The sequence below is a fragment of the Canis lupus genome, chromosome 10, assembly GCF_011100685.1.
Source record: "Canis lupus familiaris isolate Mischka breed German Shepherd chromosome 10, alternate assembly UU_Cfam_GSD_1.0, whole genome shotgun sequence".
Taxonomy (NCBI): Eukaryota; Metazoa; Chordata; class Mammalia; order Carnivora; family Canidae; genus Canis; species Canis lupus.
Window position 1 is genome coordinate 22,971,954 of NC_049231.1, and position 16,886 is coordinate 22,988,839.

General features: G+C 44.8%; 1 protein-coding gene across 7 annotated transcripts in view; it reads left to right on the top strand.

The window, feature by feature from the left end:
* The window catches only part of EFCAB6 (EF-hand calcium binding domain 6), a 234,318-nt gene that overhangs the window by 179,747 nt on the left and 37,685 nt on the right, over positions 1–16,886 (top strand). For all 7 annotated transcript variants that reach the window (XM_038550277.1, XM_038550279.1, XM_038550280.1 and 4 more), the window contains 3 exons: positions 2,546–2,701; positions 8,856–9,051; positions 12,250–12,441. In XM_038550277.1, coding sequence (XP_038406205.1) covers positions 2,546–2,701; positions 8,856–9,051; positions 12,250–12,441 — 544 coding nt within the window. The remainder of the gene's footprint in view (positions 1–2,545; positions 2,702–8,855; positions 9,052–12,249; positions 12,442–16,886) is intronic.

Sequence of the window (16,886 nt, forward strand, 5' to 3'; positions counted from 1 at the left end):
CAGTTAATTAATTCACACTCGCCCTGTCCTCTTTGCCACAATCACGTTTTCTTACCAAAGAAGACAAGCCTGATTTCATAAAAATGCATGACCAACTTCTGTTTTCTCAAAGATGTCAGATTGTAAAACTGGCAAGTAACTTGGCCCTTCAGATGGCCCGCTTCTGAGGTTTGGTGTCAGTGTGTCTCCCTGGTGGTTCATAAGATTCAGTGTTTCCGGGATCTCCTCCCTCCTCTGATGAGAAAGATGAGAGTCAGGTTCATGTAAAGTGACCAAAATTTATATCTGCCTCTTAAATCTAAGAGAATTTATTTTGTTGGCAGTGCCCTAAATACACTGTGAAAATGAAGAAAAATCCTTTTTAAAGCTCACGTTTACTTTCCATGCCTTGTTCTTTTTTGCCCACGTCAGAGTTGAAGATTTGGAACCAGAGTGGCAGTAGTGTACTAGCCACATTAGCCCTGGCCCATTCCGAGATGCAGATTGGGAGGTATATGAGCAAATCTGGTGGAGCCCAGCCCAGCAAGGCTGTGTCGGGCAGGGCTCTGTGGCCATCCCACTGGCCATGACAGTGCCCTCTTTGGTCCCTTGACTCATTGTCCAGACCAAACCAGACACGGACCCGGAGCAGCAGGAGCTCGTTCCCGAGTGTTGGCTCACACCATTTCTGTTCGGCAGTGTGGTGTGATCTATGCTCTAAACCCTCATTTACTCTGTGCACACATTTACTCTGCAAGGGAAATAATTACTGCCTAGAAACCAGTCCAAGAAATGCTGAATGTCTCAATTTTCTAAAAATATGTATCTCAAAGAATGTTTTGATTTTTTTATACCTTCATTTGCTTTCATTTTGAAGGATTAAGTGGAATATAATAGTTGTGATGACGAGTAGTCATTTTGTGACATGGGACTGAATTCAGCATACACCTGTAAGGGAATCCAAAATGTCGCTGCTGTTGGTATACATTTGCAGAACAGTTAATGCAACTCATTTGTTTTGCATCAGCTGCTCAAATGCTCAGCCAGCCAGCTCCAAATTGGGGGCCGATGAGGGAAGGGGGCGGATGACTGCACATAGCTTCAAAGTCATTGCCACTCCCCCCTCCTGACCTGTGTGCTCCCACGCAACTTCCACTCTCCTGGACTGTTGTCCTTTGGATTCTTTTTTCTAGGCATGCTCAAGGAACTGTTCTCTCCACAAATACATATCTGAGGTGGTAGACAATTACCAGCAGAGATTTTGTGTTTGGAATTTATAGTACATTTTCATCCCTGAAAAAGAACCCCACAGCCGAGCCCTAGTCTGAGTCTGCCAGGCAAGTACGTTGCTCAGGGCAGTAGGAAGGAGGTCTCACTTTGTAGAGACCTGGGTGAGCCAAGGTTATGGAGTTTATAATCAGTCCACCAAGGTCAGATGCAAGATGGTTCATTCTTAAAGATTTCCACTTTTTTAGTCTCTTAACTAAAGTCCCTTTAGTCCTATAATATATATATAATATATATATTTGGTCAGGGAATAATTTTCCTTAAAAATGAATTTACAGGAACTTGAATATGTTCTGCAAGAAGAACTGCCCTCCAGCAGGAGCTGCAGTTGGACACTGCCTCTGTCCCTGTGAGGGGTGGGCCCGGTCGGGCTCTGACTCCACCATGGCTCTGGGCACTCTTGTTCCACATCTGTCAAGCAGGTGATAGTTACCCACCTCCCTCGCAGGGTTGTTGAGAAGCATCAGTGGGAGAATGTACGTGAAGACAGCACAGCTCCTGGTTTGCCAGTTGATGCACAGATGGTGGCTGTGTTTCTTAACAACACAGTACCTGATAAAAAGCCAGGAGTCCTAGGGTACCCCTTCTCCCCAGCTAACACTGAGAGCCTGTCTGCCTTCCTCACTCCCTGAGCTCCTGCACCTCTGGCTTAGAGCCTTGGCGCTGGCTGTCCCTGGTGATTACTCACCTCTGTTCAAGGGCCACCTTTCCAGTGAGACCTACCTGCACCTGCCCATGGAACTCACAGCCCTCTCCCACTGCGAGTGTTCAATCCCCCTCCACAGTCTCTACTGACCCACTGCACTGACCGCTTCTGTCTCATGCCAGCCTCACCCCACAGGGATGTTAAGCTCCTCTAAGGATGCCCGTTTGAATCCCTAGATGCATCCCAGCACCCAGAGCAGTAGCTGGCACATAAGAGGTGCTCTGCGGGTTTTCACTGAGAGAATCAAGGTATATTTCATGTGATTATAATACCACTGTAGGTCTTAATTCCTTGTTCTATTTTTAAAGTGCCAATTCTAGTAAGAAAGAAAAAGGATTGTAATTTAACACAGTTTTGCTAATGATAATAATAATAAAACAACAGTGATACAGACTTATTATTTTTTTCCAGAATACCTTTTAATGCAAATGTTACACCAAGGCTGCAGAACGTCTGCAAAATTAGTTCTTCGACGAACCAGCAAATCATCATTAGAGCAATCATGGAACTCTTGCTTTAAAGAAATGATTTGTTTTCCTGGTTTTAGTGTGTCTAAAATGTCTTCTCTTTCAGGGATAAGCTTAAGGACCATTATCAAGATATCAGCAAAGCACTCACCAAACTAGACAAATCCAAAAATGGCTACCTATCCATGTGCAAGATGCAGAAAGTGCTGCAGGAGCTCGGCTGCTCTCTCAAGGAGGAGGAGCTGACCAATCTTCTGAACAGGTTTTCCTCCACTGGTTTACCTGTGCTTCTCACATGGTCGGGACTGGAAAACTACCTGGCACATTGCTTTTGCTTCTTCTTCTCTGTCCATTCACACAGCCTTTCGCCACTGAAGTGACCTCCGGGCATCCCTGTGGCCAGGCTCCATTGAGTCAACCCACAGCACAAGGAGGATGCATGTCACTCTTCCCTATGGCTCTCAGCAGCATCCTCCTCTTCTCTTAACATTAGTTTTTGTTTTCCCCATGGCATTCATGCCACTTTGCGGGAGTCAGATGGTTCTAGAAGGCTTGGTAAAGACAGCAGCCCCTTCACCCTGCCACTCCGCATCTCCCTGTCCCCATAGTCAACAAAGCTGACGCTTTCACTGATACCATTTGGTACTTAACTCGTTTCTAAGTGACAAGCTTCTATGATCAGGCAGTGTCTGTTGATTCCGTACCAGGAAGATGTGGGTTTAACTTTCCTTCACCCATCACGTAGCACCTACCACCTCACCCCACTCAGCCTCCACCTCTCCGTGGGGACCCACGAACGTTTCTCTGCAGATCCCCGTGTTGCCGCATCACAGTTTCGGGTAGATTGGTATTCAGGGTTTGTAACATTGTGACCTGCTTCGTAGGCCACTTTTCCTTTCCTACGTAGCATTTTGTGTTGCCTGGAATTAGTAGTGTTTTTTGTCTGTTTGCATAGTTTTCTGTGTGCTTACTATCACTGATTAAACCCCCTCCTCGCCCCCAGTTGTAAAATCTTTTTTCAGACGCATCAGCTCATCTGTCAGCTTCATCCTCCTGGGTGGCCTTTTTCATGCTCTTTAATTCTGAGAAAGTTTCTGGATTAATTCAATAACGACTTCCTCTCCTGTTCTTTGTGAAACTCCTATTTTTACTGAACATTCGACCACGTAAGATGTTTCTTCCTATTTTAAAACCTTTCCCATCTTCTATCTTTTTCTTTCTGCTTCCCCTTCTGGAAGATTTCCTCAATTTTAGCTCTCAACCCTTCTTTTGGGAGTTTTGTTTCTGCTATCGTACTTATCATATTTCTAATGAGCAGAGCTTGTCTTTGCTCTCAGATGTTCCTCTTTTAGAGCATCATGCTCTTATGTCATGGACCATGATCTCATTTCTCTGAACGTATTAACAACAGATTTCTTAAAAAGTTTTCTTCGCCTGAGGGGTCTCTCCTCAGTGTTGCTTTTTTTCTACTATCTTCCATGTTAGACACTCTCCTCAAAAATATGCTTACTGTAAGAGTGAAGAGTCTAAGAAGCAGATTAGAAGTTCTGGGCAGATAGGTGGAGTTTACTCACTTTGAACTTCTGGTTTGAACTACTGTAGTAGAGCAATCTGGCAGGTGGTTTCCTTGGAGGACCCCCAGTATCAGGATCTTCAAAATTTTTCGTTTGGGCTGATCAGATTTCCCAGAGACTAGGGTTGCTACATAACATATAGGGATGCCCAGTTAAATTAGAATTTCAGATAAACAATATTTTCAGTTTAGGTATATGCCATGCAGTATTTGGGATAAATTTATATTAAAATTATTTTGTTTATCTGAAATTCTTTTTTTAAGATTTGTTTATTTATTTATTTATGAGAGAGAGAGAGAGAGAGAGAGAGAGAGACAGGAGGAGGGAGAAGCAGGCTCCATGCCGGGAGCCCGATGCGGGACTCGATCCCGGGACTCCAGGATCGCGCCCTGGACCAAAGGCAGGCGCCAAACCACTGAGCCACCCAGGGATCCCCGAAATTCTAATTCAACTGGGTGCCCTGTTAAGTATTTGCTGGTTTGTTTTTCTAAATCTGGCAACCCAATCAGAGAAGACCTGCCCTGCTGCCCTGCTGCCCTGCTGCCAGCACTCTGGGAGCTGCCTGGAAGTTTCAACAGTTGGAATGCCAAGCTGAATAATACCCTCCAAATCTATCCAGGTCCTAATTCCTGGAACCTGTGAATGTTATGTGATACAGAAAAAGGAGTCCTTGCAGATGTGATTAAGTTAAAGGTCTTGAGATAGGGAGATGATCATGGATTATCTGGGTGGGCCTCAGATCACTAGAGTCCTTATGAAAGGGAGTCAGGGAGAGGTTTCACCCAGAACTGACCACAGAGGGAGAAATTGGTGTGGTGTGGCCACAAGCCAGGGATCGCCAGCAGCCACCAAAAGCTGGAAGAGGCAAGAACAGATTCTCCCATAGTCTCTGATGGGAACACGGTCCTGCCAACACCTTGACCTAGGCCCAGCAAAACTGCTTTCTGACTCCTGGTGTGCAGAACTGCAAGAGAAGTGTGTGATGTTTTTAAGCTACTCACTACTCTGTGGTATATTGTTACAGAGCCATAGGAAACTAGGTAGTAAAGTCAGGATATAAACTTCCACTTAATCCCCTTTTCGTTAAGAACCTTCCCTATCTTGCACTAGGATGCACACTTTTCAGGTCAGAAACACTGACTCTGGAGGGTGCGAATTCCAAAGTTCCCACTGTGTGTGCTGGGGGAGGGGACCACTACCCACACACTCGGTTTCCAGGAGGGGCATGGGGTCCAGCGCTTCCCACACAGACCCTTAGCCAGTCCTATTTTTCTTTTCTTTTTTTGTGACATAATTATTTTTTCTTTCATTTATTTGTTTCATCATGATAAGCATACTCTTTAATCTACATCACCTGTTTCACACATCATCTCCCCCACCCATCTCCCCTCTGGGAACCAGCAGTGTGTTTTATATAGTTAATTGTTTCTTGATTCGTCTCCCTCTCTCTCGTTTTTCCTTTGCTTATTTGTTTTGTTTCTTAAATTCTACTTATGAGTGAAATCATATATTTGTCTTTCTCTGATTGACATATTTCATTTAGCATAATACTTTCTAGCTCCATCCATGTTGCTGCAAATGGCAAAATTTCATTCTTTTTTACGGTTGAATAATATTTATTTATACACACACACACACACACACACACACACACACATATCACATCTTCTTTATCCATTCACCAGTCAGTGGCCACTTGGGCTACTTCCATAGTTTGGCTGTTGTAGATAATGCTGCTATAAACACTGGGGTGCATGTATCCCTTTGAATTACTGTTTTTGTATTCTCTGGGTAAATACCCAGTAGTGTGATTCCTGGATCAGAGGGTAGTTCTATTTTTAACTCTTTGAGGAACCCCCGTGCTGTTCTCCACAGTGGCTGCACCAGTTGGCACTCCCACCCACAGTGCATGAGGGTGCCTTTTTCTCCGCATCCTCGCCAACACCTGTTGTTTCCTGTGTTGTTAATTTTAACCACTCTGACAGGTGTAGAGTGATACCTCATAGTGGTTTGGATTTGCGTGTCCTTGCCTGATGCTGAGTAATGTGGAGCATCCAGTCCTCCTCTTTTTCACCCCATTTTCACTCCTACTTCTAGATATAGACAGGCCCCCACAAGTTCTTCACCTGCACGCAATCCATACACAGCCTCCACTGGTTTTTTCATGCGACCCTTGGAGTGTTCCAGCTTCTTGCTCCAAAGGCTTTGGATCCTGGAAAGTGAACTTTGGCTGTAATTCTCTATATTGACCTGGATCCCTCCAGATTTAGGGGTGATGTTTTGCCCTTTGATGTCAGTTCTCTGATGGGACAAAAAAGCTATTGGTTTCCATGTTGTTCAGCTTTTTTCTTATTGTAAGGGCAGAATGACAGCACCCCCTCCTCTTTCTACTGCTGTTTCTCTCTGCTGCTTCCATGTCCCCTCTTTTGTCAGGTACAGTTTTACTCTGGGGAAAAAAGTTAAATGTAATATTTTGTCCTGGAGCCATAACCAGGTCTTCTGTGCTTGGTTCATAAGTTGATTCTGAAACTGAAAAACGATTAATCAGCATTTCACAATTATGACTCATATTGTTCAGTGCCCAGGTAATTACCTTTCTTCCCTGCGGCACCATCCCTCACCATCCCTGATCCTCCACATCCACCGTGTTCTCGGCAAACCTGGGTATCCGTGCATTTTTTCTAAGACGTATGAGGAAAGGTGGGTCTTTGTGTAAGCTGTTTCCAGGAATATAAGGAGCTGTTTTCTAGGAACATGGGGTTCAGGTTCCCCAAAATTCAACATTGTCAACCTTCAGCTTTCCCCAGCATTCCATCTGATAGGTTCCCCCCAGGTGCCCTTCATCCTACAGCCCACCCACCTCCTGCCCCAACATTGTCCTGTCCCAGGTCTGTCCCTCCTGCTCCCCAACAGGGTTGGATCCCCTGTTCCTATACTACATACCTCTTTATTTCTAATTTACAGTCTCACTTTGCTGGAGTACTTCCTTAAGTAACTTTCTAAAAAAGGGCGGGCAGGAAACAAATTCTTTGAGTTCTATGTCTGAAAGTGTTGTTTAATCTCCTTCACACAGATTGCTAGCTGGTCTGAGCATAGAATCCTAGGGAGAAAATCATTTTTCCTTAAGATAATGAAGCTGCTGCTCCATTGTGTTTGACCCAAAAGAAGTTCAGTGCCAGTGTGTGTGTGTGTGTGTGTGTGTGTGTGTGTGTGTGTGTGTCTGTAATGAAAAGAAGGACCATTTCATCCTCATATGCCTATATGTTCTGCTCTTCCTTGAACAGGATCTCCTCTCACTAAATGTATTTCCAGCTGAACGAGAATTCATATGCATTCAATGAATAAATCATAGAAAAACAGCACCGGATAAATAATTAACTAAATGATTGTAAGAGAGTCTTGTTAAAACATACTTAGGCTTGATACTTTTCTAAGTAACAACAAAAAGACTGTGGGATTTCTGTAGTCCACCTTTCAATGGGGGTGATCAACTTTTTTACAAATTGAAACCTTAATAAGGATCCAATGCTCGGTTGCTTGTTTCTTCTCAAAGACCTCTTGATGATAAACATCTCTGTTATTTGTAATTATATGTAGATTATTCGTTTCCAGATCCAAAATAGACTTTTCTAAATAATACTGCGATTAGCATATGCATTTGATTTTATTACTAAATTTTAATACCAAGTTGGCAATTTATCCTGCTGATGAAATAGAGTTGATTAGCCTTTTCCTCCATGTCTCCGTCATGTGAGCCAGCGACGCAGGGCTCGTGGAAGGCCGCTCTGCAGCTGTGGGTTGGAAGCACAGCTCTTGGCTCATATTCTTTAGAAGCAGATCTCTGAGTCTCTAGAAACTTCTCACTCTGGCTTACCAGCATTCCACGCTGTTCTCTGACGTGCACTCCACCCTGCTGTTAGAAAGTTTGAGTGTTACAGTGCCAGTAATCCCCAGAGAATTTAAGTGACAAAAATGTGAACTTTGAATGCAGTTAAACTTTATTTTGAATTATCTTACATCTTTAAAAATACTCTGTGTTTTTACGAAACTTTGAGATCCTCTCTCACAATATATTCTTCTAGAATTTAAAGATCTTTTCTTCTGTATTAGAGTTGAGGGCAGCAAGAAGCCTCTGTTTCTACATGGTGTGTCCTCATTGAGACATGCACTCAGAATTCCTATTTGAGAAAATAATAAGCTATATAGGTTTTGTAAAAACTATCTGTTAAGCGCTTTCAGTCTGATAACTTAGTTTCTGCCGATCTTGGAAAAGAATCTGACATCCATTTTACTCCTTTCCTTTTTGCCTTTTCACAGTCTTTGACACATTGCCCTTCCTTCCACATCCCACTGCCATTTCTCAGCCCAGTGCTCACAAGCTAAGGTCTCGATGATCACAGCCCTGCACCCCCACACCCCCCAGCCCTGCCTCCAGACCGTCCCTGACACCACTGCCAGGTGTATCTCCCCATACCACCTTTCTGCAAGCATCACATCTGCTGAGGCACCTTCATTTGCCCCAGTCAGCGGATCAGGTGCCTTAGCCGGGCCTCCGTTTCCCATCTTCTGCCCCCCAAAGCCATGAACCCTGTTGTCCAGCCTTCAAGTCCTAGAGCCTCAGGGCAGCACAGTCTGCGGCTCTGGCAGCCCTTACTCCTCATGTCCCTCACCTCACTCCATTATATTTTGGTACCTTTGGGTGCCCGTCTGCTGTTGTCACTAACTGGCATGCGTGTACCCACAGGCAGAGAGTGGTTCTGTGCTCAGCCGCTCTTTGCTGAACCAGTAAGTGATAGGGGCTTTTTTGTAATTAATATATTCTTGTCTTTCTCTTGGGACAAGTTGGGAAATCAAATGGCATGATAACTCCATCAATTACCTTGACTTCCTGAAAGCAGTGGAGAGCAGCAAGCCAACAAGACCTCAGCCAAAGAAAAAAGAAGAGAGTGTGCCAATCAGTTTCTCAACACTGAACCCAGAGGAGGTTGTAAAGAACATCCAGGAAGTTGTTGCCTCCTCCGACATGGCTTTGTCAACGGTATGACTGAAAGTGTTTTTATTCTAGAAACTGAAGTTCTGGTGCTCATGTCTATTCATGAAAAGTGGCTCTCAGCCCTCCCCTCCTCCTAGACCCCTGGACCTCTCTTCCCTCTCGTGGGGCATCAGAACTCACATGGGTCAGGCAAGGTCAGCTTGTGTGTTTGAGCAAATGTGTGTCCATTTTTGCCTTACCGGAAGCTACCACGATTGCACCTAGCACGTGCTGTCTGAGGTAGAGGTGCCCAGGATATAGCCAGTGCTATGTCTGGATGAGGGTAAGGGGTTCCTGGTCAGGAGGGCAGAGGTGAATCACAGAGTCCTCAGGTGTGCAGGCCCAGAACATCCAAGAGCACTGGGCCCATAGCATGAGGTGGCCTCAGAGATGTTGGCCAGGGCCCAACTATTGCCCAAAGACTCATTGTGAAGGCCACCAGGAGCCAGGGGAGGAACAAGAAAACATGCGCATGCGCTCGCGTGCGCACACACACACACACACACACACTGAGTACAGTGACATTTTATAACTAAGGTCTATATGACAGTCTTGTGTATGTGGGGATGATTCTGTGGCTCACACTGGAGTCCTCAGAAAATAGTGCTTTGGCCATGTTCCTGGTGGCCATGCTCCCCCAGACTAAGCCACCCCTCAGTTTCCCCTGCAACAGTAGGAAGAAGTGAAAATGCTGTCTGCAGAGGGCAGGTCTTATAGTTGAAAGAGGTGGTGAATCCAAAGCATCCTGTGCGATGCAGGGCATAGTTAGAGCAGGTCTGTCCTTATGTTTGCAATAGGTGGACTTACAGCCCCTCTCAAAAACCTAGGACCATGTTCACTAAATCCCCCCCTCCTCCGTGTGAATAATCCCCTCAGCATACGGAGGCCAAGTGTTCTTTGGAGCTCAAGCATAAGGGATCAGAGAGCAGGGGAAAGGCAAGTGCCACCTAGCTAGCCTGTGAAAGTTCTGGAATGTTAGTGAATTTGACCTTTATGCTGGAGAGCAGACATTTTTCACATCTAGAAGTTCTCTATGAGGATTTAAGATTTTTATGTCTTTATTTTAATGATTATCAAAAGATAAAAATTAGTCTGAACATGTTGTGGGTCATCTAGAAATCATACGGGTCATCTGGAAAACCACCTCTGTGCCTTTCAGACCAGAGCTCGTACTTGGGATGGCCCTGGGCCTAGCAGTCACCCGGTGAGCACTGCAGACTCAGATGTGCACCGGGACCAGGGGCAATATAAATGAAGGGGGCCAAGTGGCGACCATAGCAGGCTGGAGACACAGCCCTGTCATAAGGGCAGCTTCTCCTCAGCCCCAGCCGACTGTTGCTGAGCCGAAAATGGGCCCCAGTTTGCTAAAGCTTGTCATTTTTCATGAGAAGCTGTGAAACTTCTTGATTTCTAAATGTCAGCACATATTCCAGATTTTTCAAAAGCACTCTATCGGCTAAATAAATCCATTTGCAGGATGGTTTTGCCCCCTTCTGACTTAAAGGAGCACCACTAAACATCTATCAGGATGTTTCTCAGACTGAGGTCCGTGGAACCTTTGAAGGGAACCATGGTTCTCACTTCTGAGAACCACTGTTTAGGCAATGATGTTTTAAGCAAGAGAGTGAGAGTCTCTGGCCAAGTGAGTGGCAGATGGATTGGAGGGAGAGAGGACATCTGAGGCAGTGAGGAACGGAAGGAATGTGCGAGGATAGCCATCAGAGAGGACACCTGGCACACTTATGCATCTATCTCTACAGATCACTGGACACGTCTCAGATGCATCTTGTTTCTAAAATGACATAACAATATCTTACGTTTCTGTAGACTTTACAGATTTCTAAGCCTCTTCATTTTGATCCTCTCCCCTGTCCTTTGGCTTGGTGGGCTGGACAGAGACACAGGGAAGCTGCGCAGACCCGGGGAAGTGCAGGTCCTGTGGCCAGAGGGAGCCGGTTGCCTCAGGTCCGTGGAGCGCCACTTGGTGCTCCCTTTCCAGCACGCCGCCTTCTAATGTACTTGTAACACAAATGCTCAGTTGACTGTGCTCATGTTTATGATCATTTATTGAGGTCCACTGTGTGCCACGTACATGGTTAGGTGTGTTTTGGGGCTATAGTAAAACAGAACAATCGGAGTTATGAAGTCCCTCTTCTTTATACCAGTGCAGCTAAGCTCAGAGTGGTTAAGGTCATATGGTAGGTAACAGAGCCAGGGTCCAAAGTCCACTTCCGAACATCAGTCAGAGGTTTTTTTCTACTATCCACAGCTTTGTCCTCTTACCACAGGCTAAATAAAAACTTTGAAGCTAGACAGTATTTTAAGGTTAATTTGGTTACACATATATCACCACCCCCATGGGCTGATGGGATGTGCCTAATTAGCCCTGAATGAGAATTAACCACAAGGGAATTGGGTTTGGGTCTGCAAGCACATTAAATTCTTACTTAAAAAAAAAAAAAAAAAAAGATCTTAACCTACCACTTGATACAGATTTCCTAGTGCAATAAAAATGAATGATTTTGTTTCGACAGATGGAAAAAAATGTGCTTTCTTTTTATAGCACGTTTTTGCACTTTTTCAGTCTGACTACTGTACTGCTGGGTTGGCACTGGCTGCCCCAGTGCCTCCGGCACTAGCACGTGGCCGCCGGGGTCTTCCTGTGAGGCGAGGCCACATGGGCACTGGCCCAAGGTGGGGATGAGGTAGTCCGTTGACTCCTCCTCCTCACTGCCTCCGACATCGGGCTCCACCTGGAAACCCTGCCCCACACCCCGACGTGGTGGGCTTGCACCTGAGCCTCCCTGTACAAGTGATGTATGCTCCAAGGAGCTGGGATATCATGGTGGGGGGACTTTGGGCACATGTTTCACCCCCAGAGCTCTCCCATCCTCTGTCAGACAGCCCTCCTTGGAGCTCGGGCAGCTTCCACTGCAGAAAGGGGACCAGGGCTCCTCCTCGCTGTTCTGCCTCTGAATCCAGTGAGGAGCCAGTGAAGTGACTTCTCCCTGCAATTCAGCTCTCACACCGGGCCGTGCCTCACCTGTCCCGGTCTTTGAATCATGGTGCATCTCATTAGGAAGGTAGAATTTACAGGGGACTTGAATACGCTTGATTTCATTTGCATTCAGAAAAGCACAACTTAAGAAAAATATTTTTGAAATATTCACTTGACAGTAGCATCTGCCTTTTCTCTTTTTTTAGGCATTTTCTGCATTGGATAAAGAGGACACTGGGTTTGTAAAGGCTTCAGATTTTGGACAAGTTCTTAAGGATTTCTGTTACAAACTAACAGACAACCAGTATCATTATTTTTTGAGAAAACTGAAAATTCATCTAACCCCCCATATAAATTGGAAATATTTTCTCCAGAACTTCAGTTCTTTCTCTGAAGAGGTAAGGATGTCGGCAACACACAAGCATCTCTCTTTGAAAAGGGGCTAAAGGTATTTTTTGCAAAATGGATAATTGATTAAAATCATACCAAGTAAATTGGCAATCACCTCAAGTAATTAGCTAATTCCAAATGAAAATTCAGTATGAATTCTACATAGAGTGTTAGAAGGTAAATATGTATATTTTATTGAAAACTTTTATTTATTTTTATCTTTATTTTTATTTTAAAGATTTTATTCATGAGAGACACAGAGAGAGGCAGAGACACAGGTGGAGGGAGAAGCAGGCCCTCACAGGGAGCCCGATATGGGATTTGATCCCTGGACTCGAGGATCACGCCCTGAGCCCAAAGCAGACACTCAACCGCTGAGCCACACAGGCGTCCCTTATTTTTATTTTATTAGAAGTTTGGGAGTTTGCTTTTGTCTGGTTGTTTCAGAATTCTCAGGAAGCTTAGATCCCTGAAGATGATCTGATGTCCAAGGAAGTGAGTCCTACAATATGTTAGACTCTGAGCTGGAAATGAGGGAAATGGGACTCACTTGGGAGACATTTTTTTGAGGACCCACTATGTGCTGGGCTCTGGGACATGTATGAGCCACCTGGGGTGGAGGGAAACATGCAGGGAGTGAGCTTTTTTTTCTTTTTTAAGATTTTATTTATTCATTTCATGAGTCACACAGAGAGAGAGAGAGAGGAGAGAGAGGCAGAGACACAGGCAGAGGGGGAAGCAGGCTCCATGCAAGGAGCCAGATGCGGGACTCGATCCTGGGACTCCAGGATCATGCCCTGGGCTGAAGACAGGCACTAAACCGCTGAGCCACCCAAGAATCCCAAGGGAGTGAGCTTTCACAGAGGCAGGCTCAGCAGCAGGAAAGATAGCTGGGAAAGTCAGAGAGGGCTTCCTGGAAGAGGATGTGTGGCTGACTGCAGGGCTCTTGCTCCTCCCCCAGACTGCATTTCTGGCTGGCTGTACAAATTGTTCATTCTGAGGCTATTTCTTGATCTCTAAATGTAAATAGACCAACATCATTAGCAACAGTCACAATCTAGTTTTAGGCAACACAGATTTCTTTGATCACCGTTCTGTACTAAAAGTGAACACACAAGTGCCACGGACCCTGCCTACATGGATGGGGGGATGAAAATAAACATGAACAATCCAAAACTAATGCAACAGTCAAATCCCAGCAGGCCTGTCCTACAGAATATTGACGTGTCCCCCTGCAGCTGGACACTTAATATCATTTCTAATTGCATGCTTTTATGTACGATGAATACCCAAGTTCATAAATCCTTGATCACTGATCAAGGACAAATTCTTGAAAACTAGATGACTAGAGCAAATGGTGTGAACATTTTTAAGGTTTGAGGTTCATTATACTAATAACAACAGCAAACACTATATAGTGCCTTCCAAGGGCCTCTCTTCCTGGTCCTTTACATATATTAACCTGTTCAGTCCGTTTTTGTTTTGTTTTTAAGATTTTGTTTATTTATTTATTTATTTGAGAGCAGGAGAGTGAGTCAGAGCACACAAGCAGGGGGAGCAGCAGAGGGAGAGGGAGAAGCAGACTCCCCAGCGAGCTGGAAGCCTGACACAGGGCTCAATCCCAGGGCCTCGGGACCATGATCTGAGCTGAAGGCAGATCCCCAACCAGCTGAGCCACCAACCCATTCAGTTCTTTGATGCACCACCCGGTGTGTGGTATTAATATCCCTTTTTATAGGTGGGGACCCTGTGATCTGTGCATAGTCACCCCGATGGCAAGCAATAGAGCTTCTCTGTGAGCAAGAAGTCTGTTCCCAACTCCAGGCCTCTCAGTGCTGTGCCGTTGTGACTTTTTTCATCTCTGCTATTTAGATGGACATTTCTAAACAATAGATACTATCACATTGCATGTTTTAAAAGTTTATATCAAAGGTACAGTATCGAGTATTGTTTTCTGCACTTTTTTCTTGTTTACTATCATGTGTTCCAGATTTAACCATGTTATTCCACTGGCTTTCGTTCATTCCCTAGTACTCTGCTATAGAATTAGTCCATCAAATGAGTATATTCTATTAGGTGAACACGCCCCATTCAGTTTCATCCTCCTGCTTATGACCGTGTGGGTTGTTTGCCGTCTTCTCCATTAAAACCAAAGCACCAGCCAGCCTTCTGTGTCTGTCCCCTTGTGACACTCAGGAGTTATCCTGCATGGGATTGGGGGAGCAGGTGTGTGTTCAGGGTCCCAGGGCTGTACCGTTCAGTGCACACTCGTGCCAGCCTCTCATGAGAGCTCCTAACACTCCAGGTCCCCAGTAATCCGTGATACCATCAAATGTTTTAATTCCTACCCATCTGAATATTAGGAAGGCTGGACGCTTTCTTGTGTTATGAGCCATTCAGGTTTCATGGCTGTGAAAGGGTTTCCAGTCCTTTGTTGGGATGTGAGTTGCAAATACCTCCTCTTGGCCTGTGACTCGTCTTTTCTCTCTGTTTGTGGTGACCCTCACTATTTTTAATGATTATACTTTTTCTCCTGACTTTATTTTTTTATTTTTTTAATAATAAATTTATTTTTTATTGGTGTTCAATTTGTCAACATACAGAATAACACCCAGTGCTCATCCCGTCAAGTGCCCCCCTCAGTGCCCATCACCCATTCACCTCCACCCCCTGCCGTCCTCCCCTTCCACCACCCCTAGTTCGTTTCCCAGAGTTAGGAGTCTTTATGTTCTGTCTCCCTTTCTGATATTTCCTACCATTTCTCCTGACTTTAAAAGAAAGACATATTCATTGTGAAAATTTCAGAAAATACAGGAATGTGTGAAAAAGCAAACAGGGCTCTAAACCCCATGATGATGCTGTGCCGGCAAGACAGCCACGCTGGTGGGGGGCCAGTCCCCCCACCCCAACTGTTCTCCCGATGGGGGAGGGCACGGAGACACAGACAGGCTCCAAAGACAGGCTCCCACCGAGCCTCCTCCCCCAGCATGGACACCAGGCAGCTTCAGCTCCAGAGCTGACCACCTTTCTATGTGCCACACTGCCTTGGACATCTTTTTCTCTCTGTTTTTAATGCATTTCCCCCCAATTCGTTTATTGTGGCAAAATACTCTTAAGATAAAATTTACCATCTTAATCATTTTTAAGTGAACAGTTCAGTGGTATTAGAATCCATTCCCACTGCAGTGCAACCATCAACATCGTCCTCCAGAATTCTTTCCATCTTGCAAAACTTAAACAGTACCTGTTAGACACTAATTAACTCCCAAAACCCCTCCACCCCAGCCCTGTGCCCCAGCCTGTGGTGACTACTGTTCTACTTTCTGTCTCTCTGGTTTTGACTACTTGAGTAAGTAAAATCACACGATGTTTGTCTTTCTGTGACTGATTGACTTCATTTAGCCTCATGCCTTCAAGGTTCATGTATGTTGTAGCGTATGTCTGAATTTCCTTCCTTCTTAAGTCTGAATAATAGTCCATGGTAGGGACACACCATGTTTTGCTTATCTGTTCATCTGTCAGGGGATGCTGGTGTTGCTTCCACGTCCTAGCTGTTAAGAATCTTGCTGCCGTGGACACGGGTGTGCAAATGTATTCTTCCACACAATGGAGGCAACACTGGCTGCATATCCATGGATCCTGCTTTTTCTCCTTCATGTTAAATTGCACTGTGTCACTGGAAGGTCTTCCAAACATGGGTTAAAATGTCTGTGTAGCATTCCATTGACTTCCTGATTTTTAAGCATTAAGACTTTTTTCCAGCTTTTGCCATTGTAAGTTACCCTGCCATGAACACCTAACGTGTAAATCTATAGCCACATTTTGGATTCTTTCCTAAAGAAAAGAATCCAAAGAAGTAAAATAACTAAAGTCAAAAGATAGGAATACTTTTATTGATCTTGAAAACAGCCCCGTATTTTTTTTTAACTTTATTTATTTATTTATTTATTTATTTATTTATTTTATTCATGATAGTCGCACAGAGAGAGAGAGAGAGAGGCAGAGACACAGACAGAGGGAGAAGCAGGCTCCATGCACCGGGAGCCCGATGTGGGACTCGATCCCGGGACTCCAGGACCGTGCCCTGGGCCAAAGGCGGGCGCCAAACTGCTGCGCCACCCAGGGATCCCCCAAGCCCCGTATTTTTTAAAATATTTTTTTCTGTTGGGTTGAAGCATATGAAATCCCCATATTTAGAGCTATGAGTGATTGAGTACTGACAATTTCATGTGGTTTAAGCTGATAATTTGTAGATGTCACTTATGTCCATTTTACATGGCTTGGAATATTCCAGTAATTTTGAAGGACAGAATTAAAGTCGCCCCCAGGGACAGCCACTGTCAACATTTTGGTATATTTACTTCTGATCCTGTTTTCTATACGCGTATCTTTTGGGAATGGGGTCAAGGACAGAACGTATATGCTGCTAATTTGGGGGTTGTTGGGGATTTTC